We start from the raw sequence: 27,524 nt of genomic DNA on the forward strand, positions 1-27,524 counted from the left end.
GAGAGACTTGGAGAAATGCTGCTGCTAATGCTGAAATGTTCTCCCACAACTTCTTCCACCCTCTGTCTCTTGCGGACAAGGCAACTCTTCCAGAGCTTGAGAAGTGTATTGCATTTCCCATCACCTCCTCTCCCTCCTCCTCTCCCTTTTCATCAGTCAAGACAACTATGCAAGAAACTCCCCCTCACTCAGTCTCATTTGCTATCTAAGCCAAGATAAGACAGTTCTGACCTAGATTTTCTTCAAGTCTCGGTGTAGATCCTCAGATGTTTTCCCTGTTCATAGATTCTTCATCCAGAAGAAGGGGGGTAAGTCTACCCATATCTCACAGATGGACAGAAAATGTTGGGAGTCTAAGTTTGCTCATCCTAGCCAGAGACAACATCGCTGGCAAGACAAGAGCTGTGTACATATGAATTCAGATAGCCAAGTGGGTTAGATCCTCCTCCTGGCATCTGGAAAGGATTTCTCTGTGATTTACTATCATCCTACCAGTGACGCAGGATTATCCCTGGAGCTGAAGGCACAATGGCTTTTCTTCAGCTCTGTAGGATGCAACTAGTTGCTACCTCAGTCCTACAGAATTCTGTGGGAGATCTTTCTGTCTGTTCTCATCAAAGACCAAGCCCAGGTGTCCTCTTCACTTCTGCTCTCCCTGTTGACCAAGTGAGCAATAGCCAATTCTCCCAGGCAGAACCAAGGTATTTGTTTATTCCAAGTTTGGGCAAAAAGGGGTGCTAGGTGGTATCCCACAAAGCTAGCACACCACCCCATACAAAATGCACATATTTATACAATTCAGTTCAGGATACTACCTCACCATAACTCTCCCAACACTTAATGGTTGGTCAAGAAACTTACATAAAACTACATTGATTCCTCATTACACATGTTCAGGGAAGGTTCTTTTAACCTGGGCAGGAGTCTTTCATATATTGTTAGTATTATACCACCATACCAGCATAGTTGTTAGTATTATACCACCTTTTAGTATTATGATGAAGTTATAATGAGGATAGTTCATCTAAAGGATACCCTAATCATGTTGTGCTGACATGTTGAAGTCATACCGTGATGATGTCCATGTGTTTTCAGGATGTACCAGTCTTCAAGGTTAGTTTTTCCTGATCAGAGATTCATTAGCCCTGTTTCTTAACCCACCCACACAAGGCCAAAACCTTCTCCACAGCTATTAATTCTCTCCATAAGTCAGTGTTGTTCCCAGGTCATCCTGACCTTTTAGGAGGCCCCTGTTTAAGGTTTTCCATAGTAACACAAGATCCAATTTTTAACTACATGTCTACATAAGATAAGTCCCTATTTTTTAACTATATGCTTACAACATTCCCACTGTCTGGAAGGGAAAAGACCCTGTTCCCAGTGGAATTTAAAAATATCACTCATATGATAAGAAAGGCTGTGGAAGAAGCAAGCACATGCCTCCTCTGGCACACAGACAGAACAAGTAAATGCCACAGCAGCCAACACCCAGGCTCCAAGAATTTGCCTTACCTACTGAAACACCCATGTCTAATCCAGACAAAAAGCAACAGCAGCACAAATCCTGTTCTGTTCTAGGTTACGTGCAACGAAAATAACTGAAGTTCTCCAGCAAAGAAATTAGAAGAAGAGGAGCTGGCCAGTCCTACATATTTGCTAATGGTTTAAACTTTTACGACAATATCTTGTTATTTCTGAAAATGTTTCAGTCCAAGCTAAATCCCCAAATTGGTCCTTTTTCTATTTTTTTTTTCATTAAATTTGTCCCTGCTAGGAAACAAAAATCTCAGATGATAGGCATAAATAAGAACTAGAACTCAAACAGAACTCACATTAACCAGCATTTCTAGTATAACCTTCAAAAATGTTGATGTCTGTGTCTTCAATCTGAATATATGTCAGCGGATTGTTATTGCAATTATTAGGATTCTACTTCAGCATACAAAAACTGACATAGAAAAATAACCTTTATGGCAACTAATGCCCTCTTGAGTTTAATTGCAAAATCGTTTCATCATTTTCATACAAAATGTTTCTGTGTCAAAGTAATTATTATGGTGATGGTATTAATGCAATCGAGGGGGAGTGTTCTCCCGACATATTACATTTTTAATAGTTTTGTTATAATTAATAGAAAAGAGTTAAGAAGATTTCTAATGGCTTAGATGGTTAGGAGCTTTCCTAACTGAAGTCAGCTAGAAAAGTTACTTGGCTTCTGACACACTGGGCACGCTGATTTCTGTCCTTTGAAGAGCAAGGATACACATCTAAAACTGCGGTCAGTCATTGTGATGGATGGACTTTATCTGGACTGGGCAATGATGTGGCCTTGTTCTACGCAACTTATCTGATGTTTTCTCTGGCCATGTCATTCTGCTTTTAGCTGCTTTGTGTGCCTCTATATGACTCAGCAAAGGTAACATTTTAAGTCAGATGCTGAGCCATGTACTACCCCAAGGTTAATATGATGTCCTTTGCATAACCTCCTAAATTAATGTTTTAAAAAGGAAATTTGTGTGAGACAGGGGAGTCTCCTCTGTTCTGACTTCCATGACCTGGGTCTCAGCCAACAAGGGAGGCACACTCAAGGAATTCACCACTGGAAAAGCAAGGGTAGGCCTAAAAGTTTCCCATCACATTTGGAGAAGGACCCCTTTGTGGGGACCCCTGAACTGAGGGAGGTCTCTGCTGCTGCTTGCACCTTCCCCATCTCACAGCCACAGGAAGGGAAGCAGAGGCCTGGGCAAATATTTGACTTCTGATTCACAGCTTTGAGAAAGAACCAGGGAGAGACCCATGAAACCTGAGCTGCAGCTTCTTGTTTCTCACAGAAAGACTGCAACAGTTGTAAAAACAGAGATCCTGAGGTTTAAACCCTTCCTTCCCACAACAGCATGCTTGGATGATGGCCCCTACCCACCTTCACAGTGAGACTTCAGTGTGGGAAGGAAGGTGCCTGCCCTGGGAAGGGAGCTTCCCTGAAGGAATGAGTGAGCAGGCAGGCCTGAACTCTTCACCTGGAGAGGGCATCACGGGTGGACGAGAGGGTGGGTAGGAGCTACACATACATGTGCTCTTCACCTTCAGTTGCAGGAACTAGGCTGATGGAAAAAAAATGAACAGAAGGAGGTAGTTCACCACACAGCAGAGTGGAGGTGCTTGCCAAAGGGTGTTGTGGCTGCACAAATATCCCCAAGGTGAATGTGTACCTGGATGGGTGTCTGTAAGAGACCTCCACTGGGGGTCCTTGTAGGTTGAAACAGGATAGTGGGTAGGTGGCCCTCTAGTCTGGAACCACTTGGGATGCTCTTATAGTCATAAAAATTTCCCGAAAGAAATGTTGCCTGTTAGTTTTGCACCAAGCGGGCTTTATAATTGTCACACATCATCTATCCCCACCACTTCAGTTTGATCACGTATCTTGACAGCTGCAGAAAGGACACAAACTTATTACAGTGTACCCTAATTTGACAACAACGCAGTCATATGCCACCCTTCATCTGGATCAAGTCCCAGGGGACTAGTAGGCAGTGACCTGGCATCACTACTGCAGGCTCACAAAGGCTTCAAATATTCCTGAGAGAAAAACTGTGCTTCGGGATCCCTCGGCCCTCCCTGCAGAGGCAGGAACTGGACAGAGAATGGAGGATGGTCAGGGTGGGAACTGGACAGAGTGTGGCTGCAAGACACAATATAAGCTGCACCCATCTCCTCTGCATTTGTCCCCAGCCCTGGCTGGCAGTTCACACTGCTGAAGTCCAAAAGCTTCCTGCCAGGATCTTCCCTGTGGATCTCACACTGAGTGTGTGTGGACCAACAGCTTCGCAGAGATATAGTGGATGCTGCTGTGGATGCTGTGATGCCTCAGGGTCATTGCAGCTCAGGGCATTGTGGTGGAGAGGCAGCAGGAAGCCAATGGTGAGCGCAGGGAAGGGGAACCGTACAAGTGATTCTCCTGAGAGCTGCTGGGGGATAGCGGGAGCTGTGGGCAGAAGCAAAACTTTGGCAATCCGCCTTCCAATCATCACAGAATCCCAGAATGGTTTGAGTTGGAAGAGACCTTAAAGCTCATTCAGTTCCAACCCCTGCCACAGGCAGGGACACCTTCCACCGTCCAGGTTGCTGAAGCCCCTGTGTCCAACCTTGGCCTTGAACACTGCCAGGGATGGGGCAGCCACAGCTCCTCTGGGCGCCCTGTGCCAGCGCCTCAGCACCCTCACAGAAGAGCTTCTTTAGATCTCATCTAACGTTTTCTAACGACAGGAAGAAAGCCGGCGCGGCAGGCCCTGGGGTATGCCGTGCTGCGAAGGGCGCTCAGAGCGGGGCCCGGATGAAACCCAGAGCCGTCATCCCACAGGCGCAGCCGCCGGAGCGCGGAACCACGGCAGGACAGGGCAGGTGATGCCGCAAGTGCGCGGAAAAGCTCGGCCGCGGCCACGCCTGCGCGAGAAGCGGCTCCTCCTTCCCGCAGCAGCTTGGTTCCGAGGAGCCTGCTGTTAAGCCGCGCCAGCCAAGCGCTAGCGCGGCGCTGCGGCCTGCCCCCGGCCACCCTGCAAAGACGGGGTCCCAGCACCGGCGGGGCGTGCGGAGCGGCAGGCGCCGCGGGTCTGTCCTTGTGACGCGGGTCGCAGAGGGGACGGGCAGATCACGGCACCCGGGCATCCCGCGAAGTAAGCGGGGCACCCGGGGGCGACCTGTACCCGCGCAAAAATTCCTCTCACATTGGCAGTGAGGACCCGGGCGTCACCCCGGGTCGTTATTTTCCTTACTCATAAGTTTAAGGCATGAAGAGCGCTGCCCCGCCCCGACAGCACAACCCTACGTGTTATCTCTGGGGGTCAGGGCGAGGAAATCTGCAGCACATTCCACTGCGTGTACGTTGCGTTTCTGTTATCTTGACTAGTCTCCCTGGTTCTGTTTCCCTTTCACGCCGCACAGCCGCTGCCGCGGCCAGAACTGGGTTAGGACGTACCGTGCCGTATGCAAATATAGGGCCCCGGAGCCGCGGGGGGTTCTGGGACACACGCCCCTCTTGGGCGGGGTCCGCGTTACTTCTGGAGGCGGGGCGAGGAGCGGAAGTGGTGGGATGTCACGTCCGGGTTTGGCTCGCTGCGTCTTAGCGTTAGGTCCCGCGACAAGATGGCGGACTTGTCTCTGGATGAGCTCATACGGAAGCGCGGTGTAACCGTGAAAGGGAGGTAAGCGGCCGGGAAAGCGGCGACCGGGGGCCGGAGGCCTCCGGTGGTTCCTTTGCTCTTCCTTCTGTCATTCCGTTCTAGGGGCTGCGGGTAGCAGCCTGCCTCAGCGCGGCCCAGCCATATTCCCCGCTCTCCCCTTCCCATTGGCTTAGGCGTTGTTCTGCGGGACCGTGCCTCCGGTGCAGACTGGCGGTGGCGGCCGTCGCTCAGGGCTTGGGCGGGCTGGAGCTGGAGTGGACGGGGCTGGGGTCTGTGCCCACACCTTACCCCTTGTGCTTGGCCCTGTCCGGTGGGCTTCGGCCCCGCCCGGGCAGGCCCAGCCGCCGCCTCTCCGCTCTCTTCTCGGGTTCTTCTCGTTGCGCTTTAGATTTCTGGCACAGCCCATTGCTTCACTGGTACCGCGGAGCTGTGCCTTCCCCGCTGCCTCCTGCTTCTCCCCGCTGATTAACCTGGTGGTAACCCCCAAGGCGGGATCAGCAGCCCCCCATCCCTTTCGGCGTCGAACCGCCCTGCATCTGCAGCGCGAGCTCCCCACCATGCAGTACCCTGGGGGTGCCCGGTCCCCCCGCAGCTCCCTGCGCGGCTCGTTGAGCAGCGGCACGGTGCATTGTGGGATGGCCGTGGGAGGTGGAGTTGTGCTACGGGGAGCCGTAACTGTAGCAAAGCTGATCCGAATCCGCACAGGCGAGGCTTGAGGCTGCAGTGGCTCCGTGAGTATTGCTGCCTGGCCCGTGGAAACCGTAGTCCCTGTAGCAGAGTTAATGGTGCTCTGACAGATTGTTTTAAATGCTTGAGTGGATGTCGAGTGTGTTACATGTTGGCTACAAGATTACATTCTTTCCTTGTACAGCAGATGTCTCCGGTTTAGGCTGGGCCATTTACTCTAGTGCGGCTGGTGGTCGTTCTTACCTGGCTTCTCCTTTAATAGCTCTTCATCTGCCATTTTGCTGTAGTCTCTTGATACTTCTGAAGATCTTGTCCATGGTTTTTTGATGCTTCTGAAGATCTTGTCCATGGATTTCTACCTGTCTGTGTTAGCTAAGCATGCTCCTTTTTTTCTTAGTTTGTTGTTGGTGGAGTGGGGTGTTAACATTTGTTTATTTAGGGGTCATTGGGTCATTAGATTTTTAACTCTGAATGTCTCCACTTAGCATGTCTAGTATTTTAAAAGTTATCTGCTAACATATGCTAGCAAGATGTTCAAACACTTTTAAATCCTAGTCTAGACAAGGCCTTGGCTTTGCGCTTTCATTCATGTTATCCTGCATATTTGGAACAGTCTTATGTTGCTTAATATGCCAGGCACCTACTAGATCCTTTCTCAAATCCCTCCTTAACTCTCATTTCTTCCAGGAATTCTTCCTGCTTTTATTTACTGAACAATAGTCCTTCTGCAGCATTGTGACAATTTTTGTGCTGTGTTTGTCTTGTTCAGTTCACTTGTCCTAGGTTCAGCCGTAACTGTTATTTTTCTCCTTCCTAGTAGCTGGTGCAGTGCTGGTTTGGCTTCAGTCTGAGAACAATGCTGATAACACACAGTGTTTTACTATTGCCCAGTAGCACTTACCCTGATCAAGGACTTTGCAGTTTCCCATGCTCTGCTAGTGAAAAGGGGCACAAGAAGCTGTGGGGGAGCAGAGATAGGACACCTCACCCAAACTAGCCAGAGGGGGTATTCCATATCACAGCATGTCATACCTAGTATAAAAACTGGGGGGAGTGACCTGGAAGGCCCAGATCACTGGTGGGGTCAGACTGGGTGTTGGTCAGCGGGTGGTGAGGAATTGTGTTGTGCAGCACTTGTACTTATTGTTTTTTTTCCCCTTTCACTTTTTATATTCTCTCCTGATGTTATTCCCCTTATTGGTAGTAGCAGTAGCTTTATATTTAGTTGTTGGACTGTTCTTATTTCAGCTGAACTCATTCAGTTCTCTTCCCCATCCCACCTGGAGGGGAGGGAAGGAAGAGGTGAGTGAGTGTCTCTGTGGTGCTGAGTTAACAGCTGGGCTTAAACCCACAACATCACTTTAAAGCATTTCTGAGGTAGCTGACTTGAATTTGTGAAGGTTGGATAAACTGAATGAACTAAAATCACCTTATCTATGCTGCTCAGTAGTCTGGATGAAATGGCAGAAGAATCTTCCCCTATAAAATGTATTAATTCACAAAATATTCAAGACAGAATGTGGAGTTCTGGGAAATTAAATGTTTGAGATTTCCTTTTATTTCAGGTGCTGTGGCACAAAATGCCTAAGCAGTTAATGCTGCTGTAGGGTAAGCAATTCTCTACAGAAGAGGGCTGTTTATGAGGATGAGCACTAGTCCTCAAAGGCAGTATTAGTTTCCTAACTAAATTCATTAGTTTGTGTCTGTAACGGTTTTAATTAATTCTGGCTTAACTGCTGATATATATATTTCTGGTTTACTTTGACCTCTTTTAGGCTTATTAAAAAGACCCACTCATCCAGCCCTTCTGCATCACTCTGAATGCATAGCTAGAATTGCAAGGGAAGTCTTGTTCTTTGTGGCTGTTACTTTATAAGTATCGTTAGTCTTCTGTGTTATTCTGGATCTGTTTTAATAAATGGTCTTAGTAGTACTCCTGTTTCTTCTAGCTAGTTTGCTTTGGCTATAAGGGAGTGCAGCCATAGGATTCTTAGCTACATAACAAAATGGGATTCCAGTCCTAGCTCTTCAGTTCTCTGGACACAAGAATGAAAGGGATGGATGGGAAGGTTTAGTCTTTCATCTCGTTTGTTTGATTGTTTGTTTTTTTTTTAAAGATCCCTCCACTGAAAATACATATCCATGCGTAACATTAAGATTGTGGGGTTAGATCTGGAAATAAATACTGATACAAAGGTGTATAACAAACTCAGATTGCATTATTTGAATTTTTGGTGTTAGCCTTTTGAGTGTTTCAATGAATTCTAGATAGCTACTTTTAGACTTCATGATACTAGATAATATGTTTAAGAAAGCTGATGAACACTGTAGCCCTCTGTAGCTCATCGGAATTTTAAAAAAATAACAGCAAGAATATTCTTTCAGTACCTTATCTTTAAAATTTCTCTTACTACTTTGTAATTTTTTCACCCTCTTTTCTCATAAAGAAACCCAATGGAAAAAAGAAAACATTAAAAAATACTTAAAGGAGGAGCTGTGTTAAAACATCAGGCAAGCTGTTTCCTTTGAAGGGGAGATTTTGAAAAGGCAAATCAAACCTGTAACAAGAACCTAGTTTCAGCTTTCACTACATAATGGGCTGCTGCTTAGTAATACTTGTGTACAACTGCTGTCCTTTCTGTGGCCTGTTACCTTTCTGTCCTCTGAATTGTGATGATGATGTACTTAAAAGTAAAGTCCATTGAGTGCAGTATATCTGTTAGTAGATTAAAGAAAAGGCACTGATGTTTAAAAGTGATTTGACTGATAAGTATTTTTGCTGGTAGTTAATCAACTTTGAAACTGGTGGCTTTGGACTGAGATTGGTACTGGTGCTTATACATCTTAAAATCCAACCTTCTGCACTTGCATATATCTGAATTTGCTGCCCAGAATTCTTGAAATCACACGTAGTTCTATGTTTTCTTTGTATCAGGGTGTAGTAATGTATTACAGACGATGCTTTATTAGACCTGCTCAGTCCTGAAGCTTGAAAATGTGTTTCTGTTCTCCTTTGTCTTCAAAGGTTTCCCTGAAGTACCTAAGCTTTTGATGAATTTTGTTTAAATATAGTATGTAGTTAGCACAACTGAAGTCAGACCCTTTACTGAAGGTTGTAAATGTGAGCTTAAGGATGGATTTTGAAAATCAGTTCCTTAGCTGTTTGTGTAGAATGTAAAATCCAGCATAAACCAGCTTAGGAGCTCTACTGTTGTATTCGGACATCTAACCTGAGTGGATTTCTGTGCAGTAATAATGAGCCTTTGTTTGCAGTAACATAAATACTTTTATTGATACTGTATCACATCTTACAATGTCTGAAACTCTTTCCCTCTTCAGGCTTAACACAAGGCCAGTGTATGGAGGTGTAAGATCTCGCATTGGGATCCAACAAAATCTTCTAAACAGATCATCCCCAGCTGTTGGCTTCCAGCGGACATTTGATGCCCGACAGAAGATAGGCCTCACAGATGCTCGACACAAACTGGGGGTTAAAGATGCCCGTGAAAAACTGGTTCAAAAGGATGCTCGGTTTAAAATCAAAGGGAAGGTGCAGGATGCTCGAGAGATGTTGAATTCCCGAAAACAGCAAAATGTTGCTACTGAAAAGGTGACTAAAGTAGTGGATGCCAGAGAGAAGATCACCTTAAAACGGAGCACTCCAGCTGCTATCAGCCCAACTATGGGAACAGCGAATCCAGCCGTGAAAATCACCAAAACTATCCAAGTAGGTCAAGCATGTCACCTCTGAGCCCCCAGTCATTCTACAGCCGTCCAGTAGAAGTGATAATGCATGAATGTGTTCACATGTTTACAATAGAAGTGATGGTGATACAGTTCAGTCCAGCCTGTAGGGCAGTATTCAGAGCCTTCTGGGTGTCCTTGCAGTTGCTTGGAGTTTTCTGTAGAATCCTAGCTTTCATTTAAGTTTTAATGTGAATTTTGGGCCCAGTAAAGACTAAAGCAACACTCCTGAATACTAAAGCATTAAAGTAGCTGTCCTGAATGGTTGAGTAGTCTCTTTCCCACCTAAAATCAAAGAGAATGCATGCATTTTTTTGTCATTCATACACCACCCCTTTTTGCAAGTCTGATGTGGTAGATTGTCCTGTCCAGATAACTGGCTCATCCTAGTGGTGGGGTAACAATTTAGAATACAGAGCTATGTTTGTATCTAAGATGTAAAATTCAGTGAGTCCTTCCACAATATCTCTTTTGTTTCTACTTGTCTGGTTTTCAGGAAGGCACTTGCTTCCGGAGAGCTGCCTGATTACATGATGCGTTCCTGCTGAGGCTCCAGTTTTATTTCAAATGCAGTATAATCACTTGCTCACCCTAACCTGCTGCTTTCCTTCGACAGTTTTCTAATTTCAGTTTGCTGTGTGTGCAGGATTCTTGGCAAATCTCTCTGAGAAACAACTGCTGTTGAGCTACGTGTGTTTATTAGGTACTGTGGGTAGAGTCAAAAGACAAGTTTCCAGACTGTCAGGATTGTGGTTTGAGGAGTGGTTTTGTTCCTCACCTCTACAAACATGTAACTGAAGTTCCTAGCCTACCTATTTCATGTTCCTCCTCCCAAAGATCAACAGTCTGCTTACACATACCTAGAAAATCTCCTGTTCTCATCGATTTGAAGCCTAGATGAGTCCACCTTCTGTTCAGCTGTGGGTTTTGCTCAAAAGTATCAAACACATTTCTTCTGTAAATTAGCCTAGGAAATCTGTAGGTGGAATTTCAGGCTAAAATTACTGCCAGGATGACCTGAGAAAGGACTCTTGTGGCAATAAGAAGGACTAATCATAGAGCAATAGAGCAGTCTGTTCAGTAGTATTTTAATTAGGAGGGTAATTAATGCGCATGTTGTCCTTCTAAGCCAAATCACCACCATCAGCCGTTAGGAGTTGAACATTTTCTACAAAGTTTCTGGGAGTTAAAATAGTTTCCAGAGACTTGATACAGTAGCAATTTCCTCTAACCTGCTTGGGTTTTTTGTTTGGTTTTTTTATATATTATTTGATTTGACCTGTGGTACTTCCTGTTTGTTAGGCAACATCATGCAAGAAAAAATATTGTAGAATATAATGGTGATTAAGACTATAGACAAAACCATGCACATGAGAAATTAACTATTTTTGGTTTTAGGATGTAAACTAATATTGCACATTTATCATGGCCCTCCTCTTCCTGAACGTTGGAGCAGAATCAAACTAAAGTATTTTCATCTGACATGCAGCACACAGCTCTGATGGTATTGTGGTCTTGTTCCTTGTAAAGGAAGGAAAAAAGCCTTAGAAAGCTAAAGAATTTCCATAACTCTGCTTGTGTTTTTGTAGGACAGGTACCCTTTCTTCTGAATTGATTAGCAAATTGAAATATGAGGGTGCTGTGGTGTAAGTTACAGTCTAGAGAAAATGCAGATCTGGAGATTTGATTGCCTGTATGAAGTGTTTTTTGGGAGAAGACCCATTGTTTTCTGTAATGGAAAGCTTCTAGCTGTTTTAAAAACTAAAAGGGTTTTTCTGGGGAGAAATGTTGCATAATTACAGTTGTTGAATAGTACAGCTACATTCCCTGACTACTTCTGTTGTGGTTTCTCTGTTTCTTGTGACAACAGGACACAGAAAGGTCAGCTACACTACCCTGTGCATCATTTTATTCCACTACAAGCAATAGAGCTTATTCCAGCTCTAGTGTGAAGAGGCAGTATACACTACTACTCCCTTGAAATAGAGCTGAACTAAATGGTGTTGTGTCCCAACTTGTTGAGTTTGATGGAAATAGGTATCTGGTTCCTTCTAGCATGAAAGATTTGCCCCATTCCTGTTCTCATGTGGGCAGAAATGTAAATCTGGTCAGTGCTGGCAGGGTACTGTCCCTTTCCCACTAATCTTGGACTAAAACTCAAGTAATTTGAATCAGTTTCTCTGTGTGGCCTTAGGTCTTAATTTCTTCAATCAAGCAAAGCTGTCTCATATCTAACACACTACAGCAAACAGACATTATCTAAAGCATTTTGTGGTAATATGTTTCAAGAGCAGGAGAGTGAGTTTCATTTAAGTGGTCTCAGGGTGCCAGCTAACAGCTTAGATCTGAAATGAGGATCTGGTGGACTCTAGTGTTTAATGCTTTGGTTCTTTCTCTCTAACTGTAGCAGAAGGCTCCAGTTCCTGGACACTCTCATCCAGCAGGAATGAGGATCAATGTGGTGAACAACCATACACACAAACAGGTGTGTGCCCTTGCTCGGTGCTCTTTGTTACATTTTTAAGGGAAGGAAGGTGTTCATGAACATTGGAACATGCAAAGAAGATTTTAAATAGAAAAGTGGAAGATCTCTAACAGCTTAGCTCCCTATTCTTGCTTGTTTAAGATACTGCCATGGTAATTGAATTTTTCATTTAATCTAATTAATCTTGAGTCCTTCTATGTTATATGAATATGAAGTAGGTATTCCCAGTTTTTATCTCTATGTGCTAATGTTGTTTTTCTCTAGAGAGTGTGACCTTTAGCTCTGTTTTTCTGTAAATTTCTCAGTGACACTACTTCAGATCCAGTTGTTGGTTGTTTTGATTCAGCATCCTGCCAGTCTCTTCAGAGAATGGATGTAGAATCACAGAATAGTTAGGGTTGGAAAGGACCTGACGATCATCTAGTTCCAAACCCCCTGCCATGGGCAGGGACACCTCGCACTAAACCATCCCACCCAAGGCTTCATCCAACCTGGCCTTGAACACTGCCAGGGATGGAGCACTCACAACCTCCCTGAGCAACCCATTCCAGTGCCTCACCACCCTAACAGGAAAGAACTTCTTCCTTATATCCAATCTAAACTTCCCCTGTTTAAGTTTTAACCCGTTACCCCTTGTCCTGTCACTACAGTCCCTGACGAAGAGTCCCTCTCCAGCATCCCTATAGGCCCCCTTCAGATACTGGAAGGCTGCTATTAGGTCCCCATTCAGCCTTCTCTTCTCCAGGCTGAACAGCCCCAACTTCCTCAGCCTGTCTTCATACGGGAGGTGCTCCAGTCCCCTGATCATCCTCGTGGCCCTCCTCTGGACTTGTTCCAACAGTTCCGTGTCCTTTTTATGTTGAGGACACCAGAACTGCACACAGTGCTCCAGGTGAGGTCTCACAAGAGCAGAGTAGAGGGGCAAGATCACCTCTTTCGACCTGCTGGTCACGCTCCTTTTGATGCAGCCCAGGATACGGTTGGCTTTCTGGGCTGCGAGCGCACACTGCAGCCGGCTCATGTTCATTTTCTCATCGACCAACACCCCCAAGTCCTTCTCTGCAGGGCTGCTCTGAATCTCTTCTTTGCCCACTCTGTAGCTGTGCCTGGGATTGCTCTGACCCAGGTGTAGGACCTTGTACTTGTTATGGTTGAACTTCATAAGGTTGGCATCAGCCCACCTCACAAGGGTGTCGAGGTCCCTCTGGATGGCATCCCTTCCCTCCAGCGTATCAGCCGGATTGTACATGGTCAAATGTTCTACAGTGAGGTGGGAGAGGGTATAACCTTTCTGCAGTCCCCACTGCGGGTCCCTGCTGGGAACCTGACAGTGAATGATGTTAACTGGTATTCTGATGAAATTTCGAAGTTGCTGTAGCCCTTGCCAAGCAGACTCTGAGGAAGACCCTAGAATTTGTGTTGCCTCTTCTGGGATCAGTTGTAAAGGTCTTTGTCACAGCCCCCAGCTATTCAACCACCTGGCCACCTTGGGTGCTTTCAGGGAGGAAATACACAATTTTATTACTTGTTTTGTGTGTGTGAATACATGAAGTATTGCATGAAATACTGTGAATGTCCTGGGCTGGGGTTTTTTTGCCTCATTTATGATAACTTAAGCTGTTTGTGTATGTTACCTCTGACCTGTCCAGGTACTGTTACTTAAGGAAGTGCCTTCATTATTCTGACCTCATCACTATAAGCTTTGAATCCATTTCAAACTCAAGTCCGTTGTCCTGAAAGTCAGGGGTTTTCTGCACAATTCTCCTCTGTTCTGCCATCACTTTTGCCTTTTTTTTTTTTTTTTGCTTCATAGCATTTCTGTGACTGGAACAACTTTCCCGATTGTAAACCAGAATCTTGCTGACTGTGAAAACCCACGTATTTTGCAAGCTTTCAGTGCTAATCTCTTTATTTTTCTTTACCTTTCTACTGAATTAATGAGAAGCTGTTTTGAATTGTGACTTCTTACATGTGTTTATAATTTTTTTCTTAGCATTAATTCAAGTCCATGAAAAAATTATTTGTGTAGGAGCTTATGTCAAGACGGGCAGGGCTATGAGCATTAAGTTGAACTGGGAAATTCATTATTCATTCAGTAAAGCTCCTGGTGTGGTGTTTTCTAGTGCCACTGTGTTGTGGAAAGCAGACTACTCAAAAGGAACATTTGGTTCAGTTGTATTTGGAAGGCATCTGCTTAATTTAAAAACAAACAAACAAAAAACCAATCAGATGCACAGGCTTCAGCTTTAAAGGTAGCAGGGTGCTAGAAAGTGAGACACTGAGGTTTTATTCTATTAATGTGTCTTCACCAGTCCTAATGAGGTCTAGAGATTTGAAAAAATCATACATCTTTCAGTAAGCTTTATTACAGCTTTTTTGGAAAAGAAGTTGAATAGTTTTTACACTGATGTTTTGAAATGGGCTTGAATAGCTTCAGCTTTTGTGTCCCCAGCCTGCAAGGGCAGGAGTAAAGTCCAGTGTAGTCATGTTCATTACCTGACGAAGGCTGAAGACAGGAGAAAACTGCTTATAAACTTGCTTATAAATCTACCTGCTTATAAACTATTACCTTGCTTCTTTTCAGGGTCTCTATGACATGGAAGAAGATGATGAAACTGTCTCTCCTCTTACTAGCAAACAGATGAAAATCACCACAACAAACAGCTTCCTGCACAATGCGGTAAGAGGTTATCTGAACAGTCCCCACCATGCCATGCTCACACTGGATGGATACACAAGCTGCAGCTTTACAGGGCTTATGTTCTTTTAAAGTATGTGAAAGATGCTTTCTGTTGAAATACTAGCTCTTTGCCCCACCCTTCTCTTTGTGCCAATGCTTCTAAGTGTTATTTTTTAGGACCGATTCCTTTTAGGCTAACTGTGGTTTTATAGGCCTTTTGCAGCCAGAATGTGCTTTCTTACTTGCTGGCAGGTTGCTGCATGTTAGTTCTTGACTTTCTTCCTGTTGGAGAAGTGTTTTGAGCCTATCTTGTTATTGTTTAAGCAAGCAAGGAGAGCTTTCTGCTGCTTCTAGAGACTGGACATCAAGGCAGGAAATCTATTGCCATGCAAAATCTTAGTTGGCAGTTTTCTGGGGAGTACTAATGTTCTGGATAAGATAGAATTTCAGCACGGACAAATGCGAGGTCCTGCTCTTGGGATGGCATAACCCTCTGCAGCTTAAGCTGAGAACTGACTGGCTAGAAAGCAGCTTTTGTACGAAAGAGCCTGGGAGTCCTGCTGAGTGGTATACGAAGAATGAGGTAGCAGTGCATCCTTCCAGCATCGAAGGCCAGCTGTAGATTGCATGTTAGTATGATCATAGCCAGCAAATCAAGGAAGATAATTATTCCCTTCTGTTTGGTGTTTTGGGAATGCACCTAGAGTTCTGTGCCTATTTTGAGGCTCTGTGATACAAAACACTGGCAGACTGAAAACAGTGTAACAGAATCGTCAGAGGGCTGCAGCACATAATGTGTGAGAGGGTGAGAGCAGTGTCTCTTAACATTGAGAAGGCTGAAGTGAGATCTGTCCACTGTCAGTGCCTAATATGTCATAGAAAAGGCAAAAGCCAGGTCCTTTTTGGGTGTGAACAGGGAGAAGGCAAAACAACAAATGTGTTGGCAGCAGGAAAAATAAGGTGGGGAGGGGACACAGAAAGTCTTGCAATTCTCAGAATATTGATCAGCATCTGGCACGGGATCCCAAAGAGATTGTGAAATTGCCATTCCCAGATATTCAGCGTTTAACTGAACAAAGTAGGGTGTACTGAGCTAACCTGATATGTCTTCAAAGTTAGCCCTGCTTCAGACATGAGGATTGGACATAAGTTTACCCTAAATTATTCTGTGGTTCTGAAAAAAGCAAATTCATGTGGCTTTACCATCATAGAGGCAGTCTACTGCAGTGATTATGCCATTTTCTTTTTTCTCATGTGGGTACTCGGAATACATCTCCTGGCATTTGCGATCCTTAAAAAACAGCCTTATGGGTTGTCTGCTTTTTTATGGTTTTGCAGGAGTAAATGTGTTCTCTTCAGTCTTCATAGCAGCTACCAAACATGATTTTTAGTCTGGCTTTTTAAACTGGTAGTTTCAACTAGAAAGGTTACACTCCATGCTTCTGAAATATTGTTCTTTGTACTGGGTCTTTGTACCGCTCAGTCTTATTGTTAATGAGCGATTTTTATGAACACTTTGTAAAGTAGTTGAAAATCTTTGCATAAAAGGAGCTTTTCAAATTCAGATCACACTGGTAAGTTCATTTTAAAAGAATATGGAAGTAAAAAGTGCTTGTTAACTGAGGGGAAGTGCTTTTTGGGAATAAACATACTTTCATATGCTCATGTCCAGAAACTTGAGTTGATTTCTGTTTCAAAGCTAAAACTCTCAAGCACTGTAGTGGTTTTGACACTGGAAAGACTCGCAGTTCTTAGTGAATGCTAATAATATCCTCCTGCTGTTGGTGCTTCAAAGAGAGGGATGACTTTTGTAGCCTGCAGCTCTGAGAGATTCTTTCTTTCTTCCTCGTCAGGCTGGGCTGAGTGGCAATAAATTCTCTCTGTCCAAGACTGTTCCCCTCACTAAAGTGGTCCAGAATGATACATATACAGCTCCGCCTGCACCTCCCTCTCCTATGCGAACGAAGGCCTTGGCAAACATGTCCCGGACCTTGGTGACAAAAGAAGAGCCTCCAAAAGAACCAGCACCCATTGAGGTGAGCTTAGGGAAGCGTGAGATGCTCTTTATAGAAGCCTCTGAAACATCTGAATCTATGATATGAAACTTGATGTTCATTGGTCGTATGAGCAGCTTATTTCTGCCTGCCTTCCACTGGTATTTCTGGGACTCCATCAAGCTTAGTCTGATAACTGCAACCCATGTCCCAAGAATTTGAAACTTATCTAAATATTCTTTTCTTCAAAGTTTATTGGGAAACTGGAAATTCTCAGGTAGCACGTCTTGCTTCTCTCAACTTTTCTCTCTAGCATGAGAGCTCATGGTCCTGGAAGAATCCATGTTACAGGGAGGGGCCAGTTGTTTGGACACTCTTTGGTGGCTTCCATGTCCCTAGGAGTAGTGTTTTAACACTACTAGGTATGTTGTCTTCTGTCCACTCCTGTTAGCAAGAAGAAACAGGAGTCTTTCAAATACAGCTTCTTTCTGTACTCATGAGACTTCCCAGGCAATATATAGACAACCTGGCTGGAACTGCTTTGCAAAACTGCCAGATGTTGGGTACAGGTAAGCCACCAGGTGTTCCTGGGCATGTCGAGTTCAGCATACCGTATTTGGGGGATTGCTGGCTGATGCAGAGTGAAGCAGACATGGGCTTAAAAGTGTGGGCATATGTATGTGGATTAAGTGGTATACTTGGGAATGAAAGAGAAAAGTTACTTCAGAGAGAAATTAGCATGGAAAAGGGACTTCTTTATCACCATGAGATGAGCTGGGCTTGTGACCATTGGTACTTCCCATTACTAGCTGTACCTCTCCCTTTTGTGTGTGTACAGACTTTCGCAGACATCCCTTTAGAGACTTTTTTGGTAATGCTTACTCTGCCGTCCTGCCTGCTGCCCTCTTTATGGGATGCATTTGTTTGTGTTGACAGCTGGCATTCAGTCCTTTGGAAGGTACCAAGATGACAGTTAATAATCTGCATCCTCGAGTCACAGAGGAAGACATTGTTGTGAGTGTTGCTTACCGCCAAACTGTGGATGAGTGACGCTTCTTCCCTTATGCTACTTTTTGATAAGTTGGTTGGTCTGTGGTGAATGTAGTGAAGAGGGGTACGATGTGGGTTTGCTTTCCTTGCAAAAACTTTGAAGGTTCCTGATCAGTTTGGGTTTTGTTCTTAAGTCAGTACTTAAGATGGGACAAAATCCTGATATCACTAGAAGAATTTCCTGAAATGATGCTTGGTGTTCTCCTTGCCCTCATCCAAATTATATAGGCACTTCCATTCTCAGCAGGGTGAGAATAAGCCTTATCTTCATGTGTGATAAACAGTATAGAGTACTGGCCTTGAACTTTTCTGCTTGTGCAACCTGTATTACTAATGCAAAGTACTCATACTATAGCAAACACAGACAAGCATCAAGATTCTGCCATGTGTTTACTAAGCATGATGGGTGGTGCAATTAGGAAACTAAGCCTTTCTTACTCAGTGTCTTTGGTCAGAGTGGTACCTTTGATGTGACCTGTGGTCATGACTAACTCTCTGCCCTCAGGAGTTATTCTGTGTGTGTGGTGCCCTGAAACGAGCCCGTCTGGTGCACCCTGGAGTGGCTGAGGTAGTATTTGTGAAGAAAGAAGATGCTATCACAGCATATAAGAAATACAACAACAGGTGCTTAGACGGTAAGTTCAAGGCCAGAGTTGCATTTAAGATAGATAAATCAACAACTTTTTCCACCTCAGTAGAGAGTTTAGAAGCATCTCAGATGGTATCAAGAGAGAGGAAATGCCAATAAATCAGTTTGAGCTAAATAATGTAATACAGTTGTGCAACCAGCTAAATATACGTGCAGTTTAAGTGAAACAAAAAGATTTTCCTAGAAAGAGAATACTCAAAGGTAGAGGCAGGTTCCTGGAGTCCACTAGTCTAATTTCCAAATGAAATTCCTTTTGCTTCTAGTTCATTTCCTAGAGTTAGATAGTCCTTACAGAGGCTTTACCTGCTTACAGATAGCTGTTTGCAAAGTACAAGTAAAACTAGTATTTTCAGAAGTCTCAAGGTGTCAGCAGAGCCATATTGAATTTGATTTGTAAAACAGTTAGTACTGGCTTCTCCATAAACTTTGAACAATGGGATTTTTAATCTCGATTCACCTCCAGTCTAAATATAGACTGAAATTAGCTTTTAATTTTTAGCTGGAAATAGGTGCTGCTTCTTTCTCTAGAGGAATGATATGTTACGATCATCAGATGAGGACTAGGCAGCTGAGAATGGGAAATCCTCTTATGTCTCCCACATATTAGGTACAAAACCCTTGTACTAAGGGGTTTGTATGTGACTTCTTAATTAGTGTGATTGTTCACATTGTACTGAGTATTTTGGTGGCTTTTCTGTTGCTGTGATTTTTCAATAAAAGATGTATTGGCTTTTCTTTCTCACGTTTTCCCAGCATGTGAAACTCTTGCTTTCCCTGTTGTGTGATATTTCTGATTGTGATATTGTGTGATACTGCCTTACCACAATTCTGATAAAATGACTTTTTTGCTTATATTTTTGTTTAGGTCAACCAATGAAATGCAATCTTCATATGAATGGGAATGTGATCACCTCAGACCAGCCTATACTGCTGTAAGTGTCCTCTGAGGTTGGGAAGAACCAAATGCATTTGCAGGCTCTGTTTTGAGAGGAACCTGAGAGGAGGAAAACTGTTGGCAAGTTATCGTCACATTAGTATTTTCCTTCTCCTCTCTGTGCCACTCTGTGTTAGAGCCGAGGGAAATGCAGCTTGACTCCATAATGTTCCCAGCCCTTTAAAACCTTTATCTCTGATACTGGATATTGTTTTGGGGTTTTTTTATTATTATTTTTTCTTCTTATCCTCCAGCCGATTGAGCGATACCCCTTCAGTAAAGAAGGAAGGGGAGCCACGCCGGTCAAGTGCAAGCGCCTCCTCAAATCCTCCAGCTGAAGTGGACCCTGACACGATCTTGAAGGCACTCTTCAAATCTTCGGGGGTCTCTGCCTCTGTGCAGCCCACAGAATTCAAAATCAAACTCTGAGAAGGGGGAGCAAGAAGTGGACTGAAAACCCATTTAAGTTGGGGAAAGAAAAGTGCAGGAGTGCAGACGTTACTTGCATTTGCCTGCCCTGAAATTTTTTGTTTTCTATGATCACTACCTTATGTACAATAGTGTTCCCTCTTGTGTGTGTGCTTTCTGTTTTCATAGTTGGAGTTTTCTTCCATGATTTTTTTTTATTCCCCCCCCCCCCCCCCCCAAAAATAACCTCCCCTTTCTGCCAATAATGTATTACCAAGCATATACCATGTAACTCCATCCTTTACTCCGAAGCCCCTAGTGGCCATTAAAAGTGCACATAGACTTTGAGGGAAGGAGTGGTGATCTCCTTCTCTTTTCTTCTGTCTGACCTTTAACTAGAAGGTGCATCCCCCCGGTTATCTACAAGCAAGAGTACCACATTATCCCTGAAATTGCTGCACTGGGTACAAAGTCAGGTGTGGCTCTGTAGAGGAAGCACTGTTTTGCATCTTTGACTTGCATTTGGTGGCATACTACTTCATTCTGGCTGTTGGACATTTTTCTGCTCAGCAGCTGTAACTGCAAAGTGTGAAAAACAGCCTCCTGCTGTGTATAGCAGCCAACAGAGGCATAAGGCAGAAAGGACATATGCGCAAGTGCTCTACCTGTTACCCCTGCTGGGGGAGGGTTGTAACTCTACAGCAAGATGAAGGAGTGGGGAAGGGCTCTGGCATTTGTACAGTGAACATATTAGTCCTGTAGGGTCAGGGTCAGTTGCTCTTTTCTGGACTGAAAAATAAGAATCAATCCTGTGTTCAGAGCTAGAAGAAATCCAAGTGTTTCATTCCCATTAGACTGTATTACATCCTCCTGCTGATGCAGGGATGTGATTTTTCCTTTTTTTTTTTTTTTTTTCTCCCTTGCTTTCTAACTTACCCACTCTCATATAAAAAAGAAGGAGCTGGGGCCATTTTCGGATGCTAAAACATAGGAAGCAGTCTTTTCTTGCACCTGAGAACTCGCTTTGGGAGATGTCACTTGAGCAATGTTTGGCAGCTGTGTGGGCTCACATGCCTGAATTTGGAGGATGCTTGCAGCAGTTCATGACTTCAGAGAGCATTTTTGAAGAGAAAAGCGGTTAGCAATCTAAGGAACACAAGGGAGAAGAGCCTTAAGCAAGTCCCATGCAGAGCAGCAAGGGTATATACCCTGGGCCAGTGAGCATCCGTGAGGAGCCACAGGCCACTAGGTGGCACTTCCAACACTTCCCTTTGTTATTACAGCGTAATTGCCGTGGATGTTTGAAGTCCCAGTAGCTCCATTCGTTTGTATTTGTTCAAATTGTATTGTAAGAGAGGAAAGCTGAGAGCCACTTCCAGAATGTAGTTGGGGTTTGAACTTGATCCTTCTAGCTAGGAGATTAATTCTGTTCAACTCTGCTGAACTTCAGTGACCTCTGTAACCATTGTAGGTCTGGATTTCGTTTCTTGCAATCAGTCCTATGCTTCTTTTGCTTTCTCATTCTGTATTAACTCTTTGCCCTTATCTAGCTCATGCAAATCATTCCTCTATCTCACTGTATCACTTTTAGCCATTGAAATGACTGAGGACTTGGCAGGACTTGTCTTTTTTTCCCAAAGAGTACTCCCTTTGGTTTGGAAGCCGCCGACACCATTATTGCTATGGTGCTTCATGTGAACAACAGATGTTTGTAGGGGAGGGGACCTCAGACAGCCATGGTTCTCCTTTTTTAGATTGCCCGTCAAACACTTGTGTTTTAATTAAGAAAATTAAAATAAAATGGGGGAGGGGGAGGAAACATTAGGGGTTGGAGAAAATAATGTATTACCTGTTTCTGAATAAACGTTTGTTATACAGAGAGTGGATTCTAAGCCTTTTTAGATGCTGTGAAGCAACTGAAAATAGGTGGAGTTCCAATCAAGTGTGCTTATATATCAATATAGAAACTTTAAAATGGATAATGTGATGAAGAGCAAGAGGAGTATGTGGATGAGAGAATTGATCCTTATATGCTTTTTAATCTGGATTATTGAAATTAGTTCCTGATTCTTGCTAAGTGGGAGAAATTTGTGTCCCCACCTTGTTTAAATTCTGTTATCACAGAAAAAGGCCTTTGTTATTGACAGCCTAGTAATTAAGGAAATTATTTTAGTAAAAGATAGTACAGCTGTGAAATCAGGGTACCTGTTCTAAATGAAATAGGGTACTTTCCTTATTGGCTGGATAAAAAGTTGTGGAGACGTGGAGACATGTATTGTGACTGCAGACCTCACCTCAAGGGAGGGATTAACTGACTTCCTCAGTGCAAAGGGCCACTTGCTTAGAAGAAAAAGGTCAGGTTGAATGGGGCTTTAAGCAACCTGGTGTAGTGGAAGTTGTCCCTGCCCATGGCAAGGGATTGAAACTAGATGGTGTTTGAGGGCCCTTCCAACACAAACCATTCTATGATTCTATACCTTGTCTCTTCTGAAAGAGGCATTCAAGCTTTTTTTTTTTTTTATTAATAGATTCATACCAATTCCAAAAGTCAAATAGCAAGCTCTCATCTCAAACTTGCTGTTAAAATGGTGCATTGTGTTAGATTATTTGTGAGAAATTATGACATTAACATATTGCTTTTGAAGAACTGCTCTGTTCTCTAGCTCTGTGACTTACTGGGAGTGTTTTTATTTTATAATTGGTGAGCAAAGTGATTGTTTAAACAGTACTCCATGATTTGTCTTGCAGCAATGTCTTGGTGTGCATTGCTGTTCTGTTCTGAATCCACTCTCCAAAGTTATCTTAGTTTTCTAATACTTCATAGTGTGGCTTCTTTTGCTAGGCATTGAGAGAAGAGAAGCCAGCCATTCCTACTTCAAGGAGCTGACCTCGCAGCTCCTCAGTTTCTCCTGGCTGTCTGCATTCCAGTGAGCTCACCTACCACCTTCTGACCTCACCTCTGGGCACATTTGCCCTCATGCAGCATGGTTATTATAGAATTGAACCCAACAGTATGGGTTGGAAGGGACCTTAAAGCTCACCCAGTTCCAACCCCTGCCATGGGCAGGGACACCTTCCACTAGACCAGGTTGCTCCAAGCCCCTGTGTCCAACCTGGCCTTGAGCACTGGCAGGGATGGGGCAGCCACAGCTCCTCTGGGCAGCCTGTGCCAGCGCCTCAGCACCCTCATGGTAAATAATTTTTTCTTTATGTCTAATCTAAATCTCCTCTTGGTATATTTTTGTTCGCTTCCTTTCTGGCCTCCTAGAGATTATAAACTCATAGACGGAGCACTGATTGCTGGCAGTAATTGAGTATGCTTGGCCAGGACATGCGGTAGGTGATTGACAATAGAATTTCTTTCTTTTTGCCTTTGCTTTTTGAAAAACATGATGACTTGTGAAGTGATGTCACAATTTGCAAGTTTGGTATATTTTCATGGGTTTTGCATGTACTCTTTCTACTGATAATACTCATTAACTTAAGATATTTGGTTGAGCCAACTGTCCATATAATTGCTTGCTTTATTGTACATTGTCTTCCTTCAGTATCTTTATTTTTGGAGTGGTCTTGTCTTCCATTCTGCCATAAATACAAGTTTCTCTGTAATTTTTTAATCTTTTTTCTGATTAACAAGTCTTTAAAAACAGTTGTTTTTGCCATTATCTTTGAATGGTTTTATGTGTAAGTTTCCTTTATTTGCCTCTATAGGATTAAGCACAGCGCCTGTTTTATCTAATTCAGGTCCTCGTTTTCAGAACCGTTACACTAAATGCTGGTGTGCAACGAGCTTTTCTTACAGAGGGTGATGCCCTGGATGGGGACACTTGCTGGTTAAGCTGCACCCTGGGGCCGCGGCCGGGTCCCTCAGCGCTGAGGGTCCCGCCGCAGCCATTAGCCGCCCCGCGCCGCCGCGGAGAACTACAACTCCCAGCGGCCCCCGCGCCACGCCGCTTCCCGCCGAGCTAAGATGGCGGCCGCCGTGGAGCGTGTGGTGGGAGAGGCGCCGGCCGGCTACACGGGTGAGGGGGCCCGGGGTAGAGGGGAGGGAGCGGGAGCGGGGCCCGGGCGGCGGCGGGGTCTTTAACCGGTGCGTCGCTCGCAGCTGTAGCGGTGAAGTTCGGGGCTCGGCAGCGCTGTCCGCACTATTTGTTGGTGAAGGAGCACCAGCTGCGGGAAGGCGCCGGCACCGCGCATCCCCCTCACCGCACCCTCTTCGTCCTCAACGTGCCCCCGTACTGCACCCCGGTGAGTGGGGCTGGCGCCGGGCGGGCCGGGCCGGGCCGGGGGGCGCCTTACTGGTGGGGAGGGCTGAAGGCTGCGGGCATCATCGCCTCATGAGCCCGGGGCCGTGGCGTGCGTCGGGGCGGCGGTGGGCTGAGGGGCTGGGGTCATGCCGAGCAGCCTTGAGAGAGTGGGGAGAGACACTGCCTCTGCTTTTCCGTACCACTTCTTTTCTCTCGGTCTCCATATCAAGGGCTCTCTGTCCAGGCTGTTCAGCCGCTGCGGGCATGTCCAGTCTGTGGACATGTGTGACAAGCCAGGGCCCGGGGAGGAAAAAGAAAAACTGAACTCCAAGTTCTTCAACCGCAAAGCCGTAACGGTAAAGCTCGGTGGGGAGGGCAGTCCTGATGGTTAGAATGGGGAAAGATCACAAGCGCTGGAGGGTACTATTTGAAACGTGATACGTGGGAAACCATTTTGGGGGCACTGGGTGATGTGATTACTTATTTAAGTTTGCATTATCTCTTTTTGCTGTCCCGCTGCAACTTTGATTTTTATTAGACTTGCAGTGCAGCTCTTTGCAGCATCACCGGTTCCTGTGGTGTATCTTGACTGGCATGGATGTCTTCTACTTTCAGGGATTTCGAGTGGCGTATGTGGTGTTCAAGAAACCAGCTGGTGTCCAGGCAGCCAAGGCTCTGTCACAGGAAGGTCCCTTGCTGATCTCAACAGAGAGTCACCCTGTGAAAACTGGTGTTAGGAGTAAGTCAGCCCTGGCTATCTTCCTGCTACCTAGTGCTGGGGAAGAACTGTGCTTATTCCTTGCTGAATCCTACCCTGCATGTCCCAGATTAATTCTCACCATTTTGTACTGAGCCGGAAGGTGTCGAGTGATTCACTGCCCTGGTTTTATTATTCACAATCTTGTAGTGGATGTCGTAGCCTGGTCCTGTGACCATATGGGAGAAGGGAGTTGCTTGGTGTAACGGAAGGGCAGTTTTTTCCAACATCTTTTCAATACTGCATAAATTCAGAGAAACTCTCCGTGTCTTACACTCAAACCAGAATCTGACTCAATAACGGGCACCTGTTATTGAGTGCTGACACCCTGATGTGTGTCAGGCTGACAGCACTTCAGGTATGACCTTTTGACAGGAATGCAGCCCTCAGTGTTGCACCTCTTGGGCTTAATGCTAGCCTGTTCCTGCTCAGGAAAGTTGCAAGCTCTTCCTATCACTTTCTGGTTATGGCCTGGGCCACAGGTTGGTTGAGCTATGGTGTGGGGAGGCTGAACAGAATGGGAACAGCATCTCCTTCCCCACAGCAGTTCTCTCTAGAGCTGCCCAAAGGTACCAGATGAGGGCTTGATTCTAGCAGAGGCTATGGCTGATTTCTGCCCTCTTCCTCAGAGTGGATCACCAACTATGCGGCCTCAATTGTGGATCAGGAGGAGCTGAAAGCTGAGGTGGATGCCTACATGCAAGACTATGACAAAAAGATAGAAGAGGTGAGGCCAGGCTGGGGAGGGGACCCAGCTTAAGCAGTTTATTTGGGGAGAGGAAAGGAAGAAAGATGACCTCTTCGTGTCCTGTCCTCAGTGAAAAGGGTGGTGGGAAACATGCTGTTCGGCAGGGTTGTTCTACTCCCAGTTGCTGGTGGGCAGTTAGGTCCTGGTTTGGTCCACAACACCTGACCCTTCCATCCAGGCCTTACAATACATATCCACAAATAAACTGGGTCCTGGCTTGTGTACGGTGTTCTGACTAATAGTTGAATGCCTGCTCTTGGTTCCATGCCTGCCTTCAAATCTTGTGCAGAAGCAGGAGCTGTAGCTTTGTGGGGGAGCCGTGCATCAGGCTGGCTGTCAGCGCATCTGCACTAAGCTGTCTCACCCTCCTGTCTTTACAGGAAGAAGCCAAAGCAGCCAAGGAGGAGGGTGTTCCGGATGAGGAAGGCTGGGTGAAGGTAACACGGAGGGGCCGGAAGCCTGGTCTGCCCCGGACAGAGGCGGCCAACCTGCGTCTGCTGGAGAAGGAGAAACAGAAAAGGGCCCGCAAAGAGCTGCTCAATTTCTATGCCTGGCAGCATCGTGAGACCAAGAGAGAACGTGAGTGTCCGAGCCTCCTCTGCCCCCTCCCTGTGGCTCTTGTCCCTTGCATCATGGTCATTTGTCTGTCAGTGGAGAGTCCATCACCTGTATCCAGCTGCAGGTGAACAGTGCTGGGTGGCTGTGCAGATAGCCTCGCCAGCTTTTGGGGCCTCTTGCTACCAGCTTTTCTAGAAAGGGCTGCTGCAATATTTTGTGGGAGAGTGCACAAATCCTGGCTTTCCAATAGATGTCTCTTAGCCTGCACAAAAGCAATTCAAAGGGAACACTAGCCATTTCCTTCCCCAAGAGGGAGCTGCAGCACTGCCAGAGAGATGCTCCAGAGCCCCAGCTTGGCATTCAGCCCAGGCGCAAAAGTACCTGCTCTGGGAAGCGTGTGTCAGGACTGAGCCCCTCCTGGCTTATAGAAGTGAAGCTCCCCAGGGGAGGGAGATCTGCTGCTCCCATGTGACCTGTTCTCTTTCTCTCTCTTTTAGACATCGCCCAGTTGAGGAAGAAATTTGAGGAGGACAAGCAGAGGATTGCGCTGATGCGAGCCCAGCGCAAGTTTCGGCCATACTAAGCTGTGCTGAGCTATTCCTTGGGTGCCCGTGCTGGAGAGGGTGGGAGAGATGCCTATGGACTCCATGTCCCAAAGGATTTCAAGGAACTGAGGCATCTTCAGATTGTCCCTGTCCTTGGATCTGAAATGGGAGATCCCAGCAACTGTTGCTGAAGGAGGAGTTTCTTTCTCTTGCAATGGAATTCTGCTCTCCTGGCCATCATTTGGCCCTGTGGCATCACTTCCCAGGGTGCTCAGGCCAAGGGGCTGAGGCCTTTCCTGTGACAGCCTGTATTTCCCTGCTGCCCAAGGCCCTCTTCTAGCTTGGTGAGAGCTGGGATTGACCCAGTACAGCCTCTTTAGGGGCAGGAATGGCTGAAGAACTGTAAATGAACTGCTGCTATGTTCTCAAAGTGTGGAGATGCCTCTCTCTCCCCTTTGGTCTGCATGGGGAGACCTGGAGCTTCTTGCATGCTGGGGTGGCAATAAAAGTCATGGCTTGTATGCTGGTTCTCCTTTGCACATTTTATCTGGGGTGAGTTAGAAATGAAGGGAAGTGACCTTTGGAAAAGCCCATCTGGGAAGTTCCCAGACCTGTTGTCACAAGGAAGGTGGTTTGGTACAGAGTCCTCCCCCTTCCCTTGGTGTTTTCCTTGCAGCCAGATGCTGAGGTGCTCAGTCTTACAGCTGTGAGTGGACCCCTACAGCCCTATCTAGCTCGGGCTCTGGGAGCTCCTGATGTTCAGCACTGTCACTAGAGCAAGGTGAGCTGGCAGCCTGCCTTTGGAGGGAGCAACCAGACTCTTCATGGCCTGTTTTCTCTTAACCTGTTGTCAGCCAACAG

The 27,524-nt window shown here is 45.4% G+C and overlaps 2 protein-coding genes and 1 non-coding gene across 5 annotated transcripts; 2 read left to right on the top strand and 1 right to left on the bottom strand.

The window, feature by feature from the left end:
• Window positions 1-4,637: 4,637 nt before the first annotated feature.
• LOC136007482 (U12 minor spliceosomal RNA) lies at window positions 4,638-4,786 on the bottom strand. The gene has a single exon (XR_010609733.1). It is a non-coding gene; the product is annotated as a U12 minor spliceosomal RNA (small nuclear RNA).
• Window positions 4,787-5,065: 279 nt separating this feature from the next.
• On the top strand, window positions 5,066-20,156 carry POLDIP3 (DNA polymerase delta interacting protein 3). Of its 2 annotated transcripts, none has more exons than XM_065676656.1 (9): window positions 5,066-5,198; window positions 9,204-9,591; window positions 12,016-12,093; window positions 14,678-14,773; window positions 16,627-16,809; window positions 17,704-17,781; window positions 18,323-18,452; window positions 19,332-19,398; window positions 19,655-20,156. In XM_065676656.1, the coding sequence occupies exons 1-9, from the start codon at window positions 5,140-5,142 to the stop codon at window positions 19,827-19,829; spliced, it is 1,254 nt and encodes a 417-aa protein (XP_065532728.1). In that variant the 5' UTR covers window positions 5,066-5,139; the 3' UTR covers window positions 19,830-20,156. The 2 variants fall into 2 exon arrangements, with proteins under 2 accessions (XP_065532728.1, XP_065532738.1); XM_065676666.1 differs by having other exon boundaries at window positions 12,019-12,093.
• Window positions 20,157-23,506: 3,350 nt separating this feature from the next.
• On the top strand, window positions 23,507-27,184 carry RRP7A (ribosomal RNA processing 7 homolog A). 2 transcript variants are annotated; one of them, XM_065676675.1, is made up of 7 exons: window positions 23,509-23,830; window positions 23,914-24,056; window positions 24,286-24,411; window positions 24,671-24,794; window positions 25,442-25,539; window positions 25,941-26,139; window positions 26,616-27,184. In XM_065676675.1, the coding sequence occupies exons 1-7, from the start codon at window positions 23,779-23,781 to the stop codon at window positions 26,699-26,701; spliced, it is 828 nt and encodes a 275-aa protein (XP_065532747.1). In that variant the 5' UTR covers window positions 23,509-23,778; the 3' UTR covers window positions 26,702-27,184. The 2 variants fall into 2 exon arrangements, with proteins under 2 accessions (XP_065532756.1, XP_065532747.1); XM_065676684.1 differs by lacking the exon at window positions 24,286-24,411 and having other exon boundaries at window positions 23,507-23,830.
• Window positions 27,185-27,524: the final 340 nt, after the last annotated feature.

The sequence above is a fragment of the Lathamus discolor genome, chromosome 1, assembly GCF_037157495.1.
Source record: "Lathamus discolor isolate bLatDis1 chromosome 1, bLatDis1.hap1, whole genome shotgun sequence".
NCBI lineage: Eukaryota > Metazoa > Chordata > Aves > Psittaciformes > Psittacidae > Lathamus > Lathamus discolor.

Coding starts and splice junctions, on each gene's coding strand:
- RRP7A (XM_065676675.1), top strand. CDS start 23,779: ATGGCGGCCGCCGTGGAGCGTGTGGTGGGAGAGGCGCCGGCCGGCTAC. Junction 24,412..24,670: donor TCAACCGCAAAGCCGTAACG/GTAAAGCTCGGT, acceptor TTCTACTTTCAG/GGATTTCGAGTGGCGTATGT. Junction 26,140..26,615: donor TCGTGAGACCAAGAGAGAAC/GTGAGTGTCCGA, acceptor TCTCTCTTTTAG/ACATCGCCCAGTTGAGGAAG.
- POLDIP3 (XM_065676656.1), top strand. CDS start 5,140: ATGGCGGACTTGTCTCTGGATGAGCTCATACGGAAGCGCGGTGTAACC. Junction 14,774..16,626: donor ACAGCTTCCTGCACAATGCG/GTAAGAGGTTAT, acceptor CTTCCTCGTCAG/GCTGGGCTGAGTGGCAATAA. Junction 16,810..17,703: donor AAGAACCAGCACCCATTGAG/GTGAGCTTAGGG, acceptor TTGTGTTGACAG/CTGGCATTCAGTCCTTTGGA.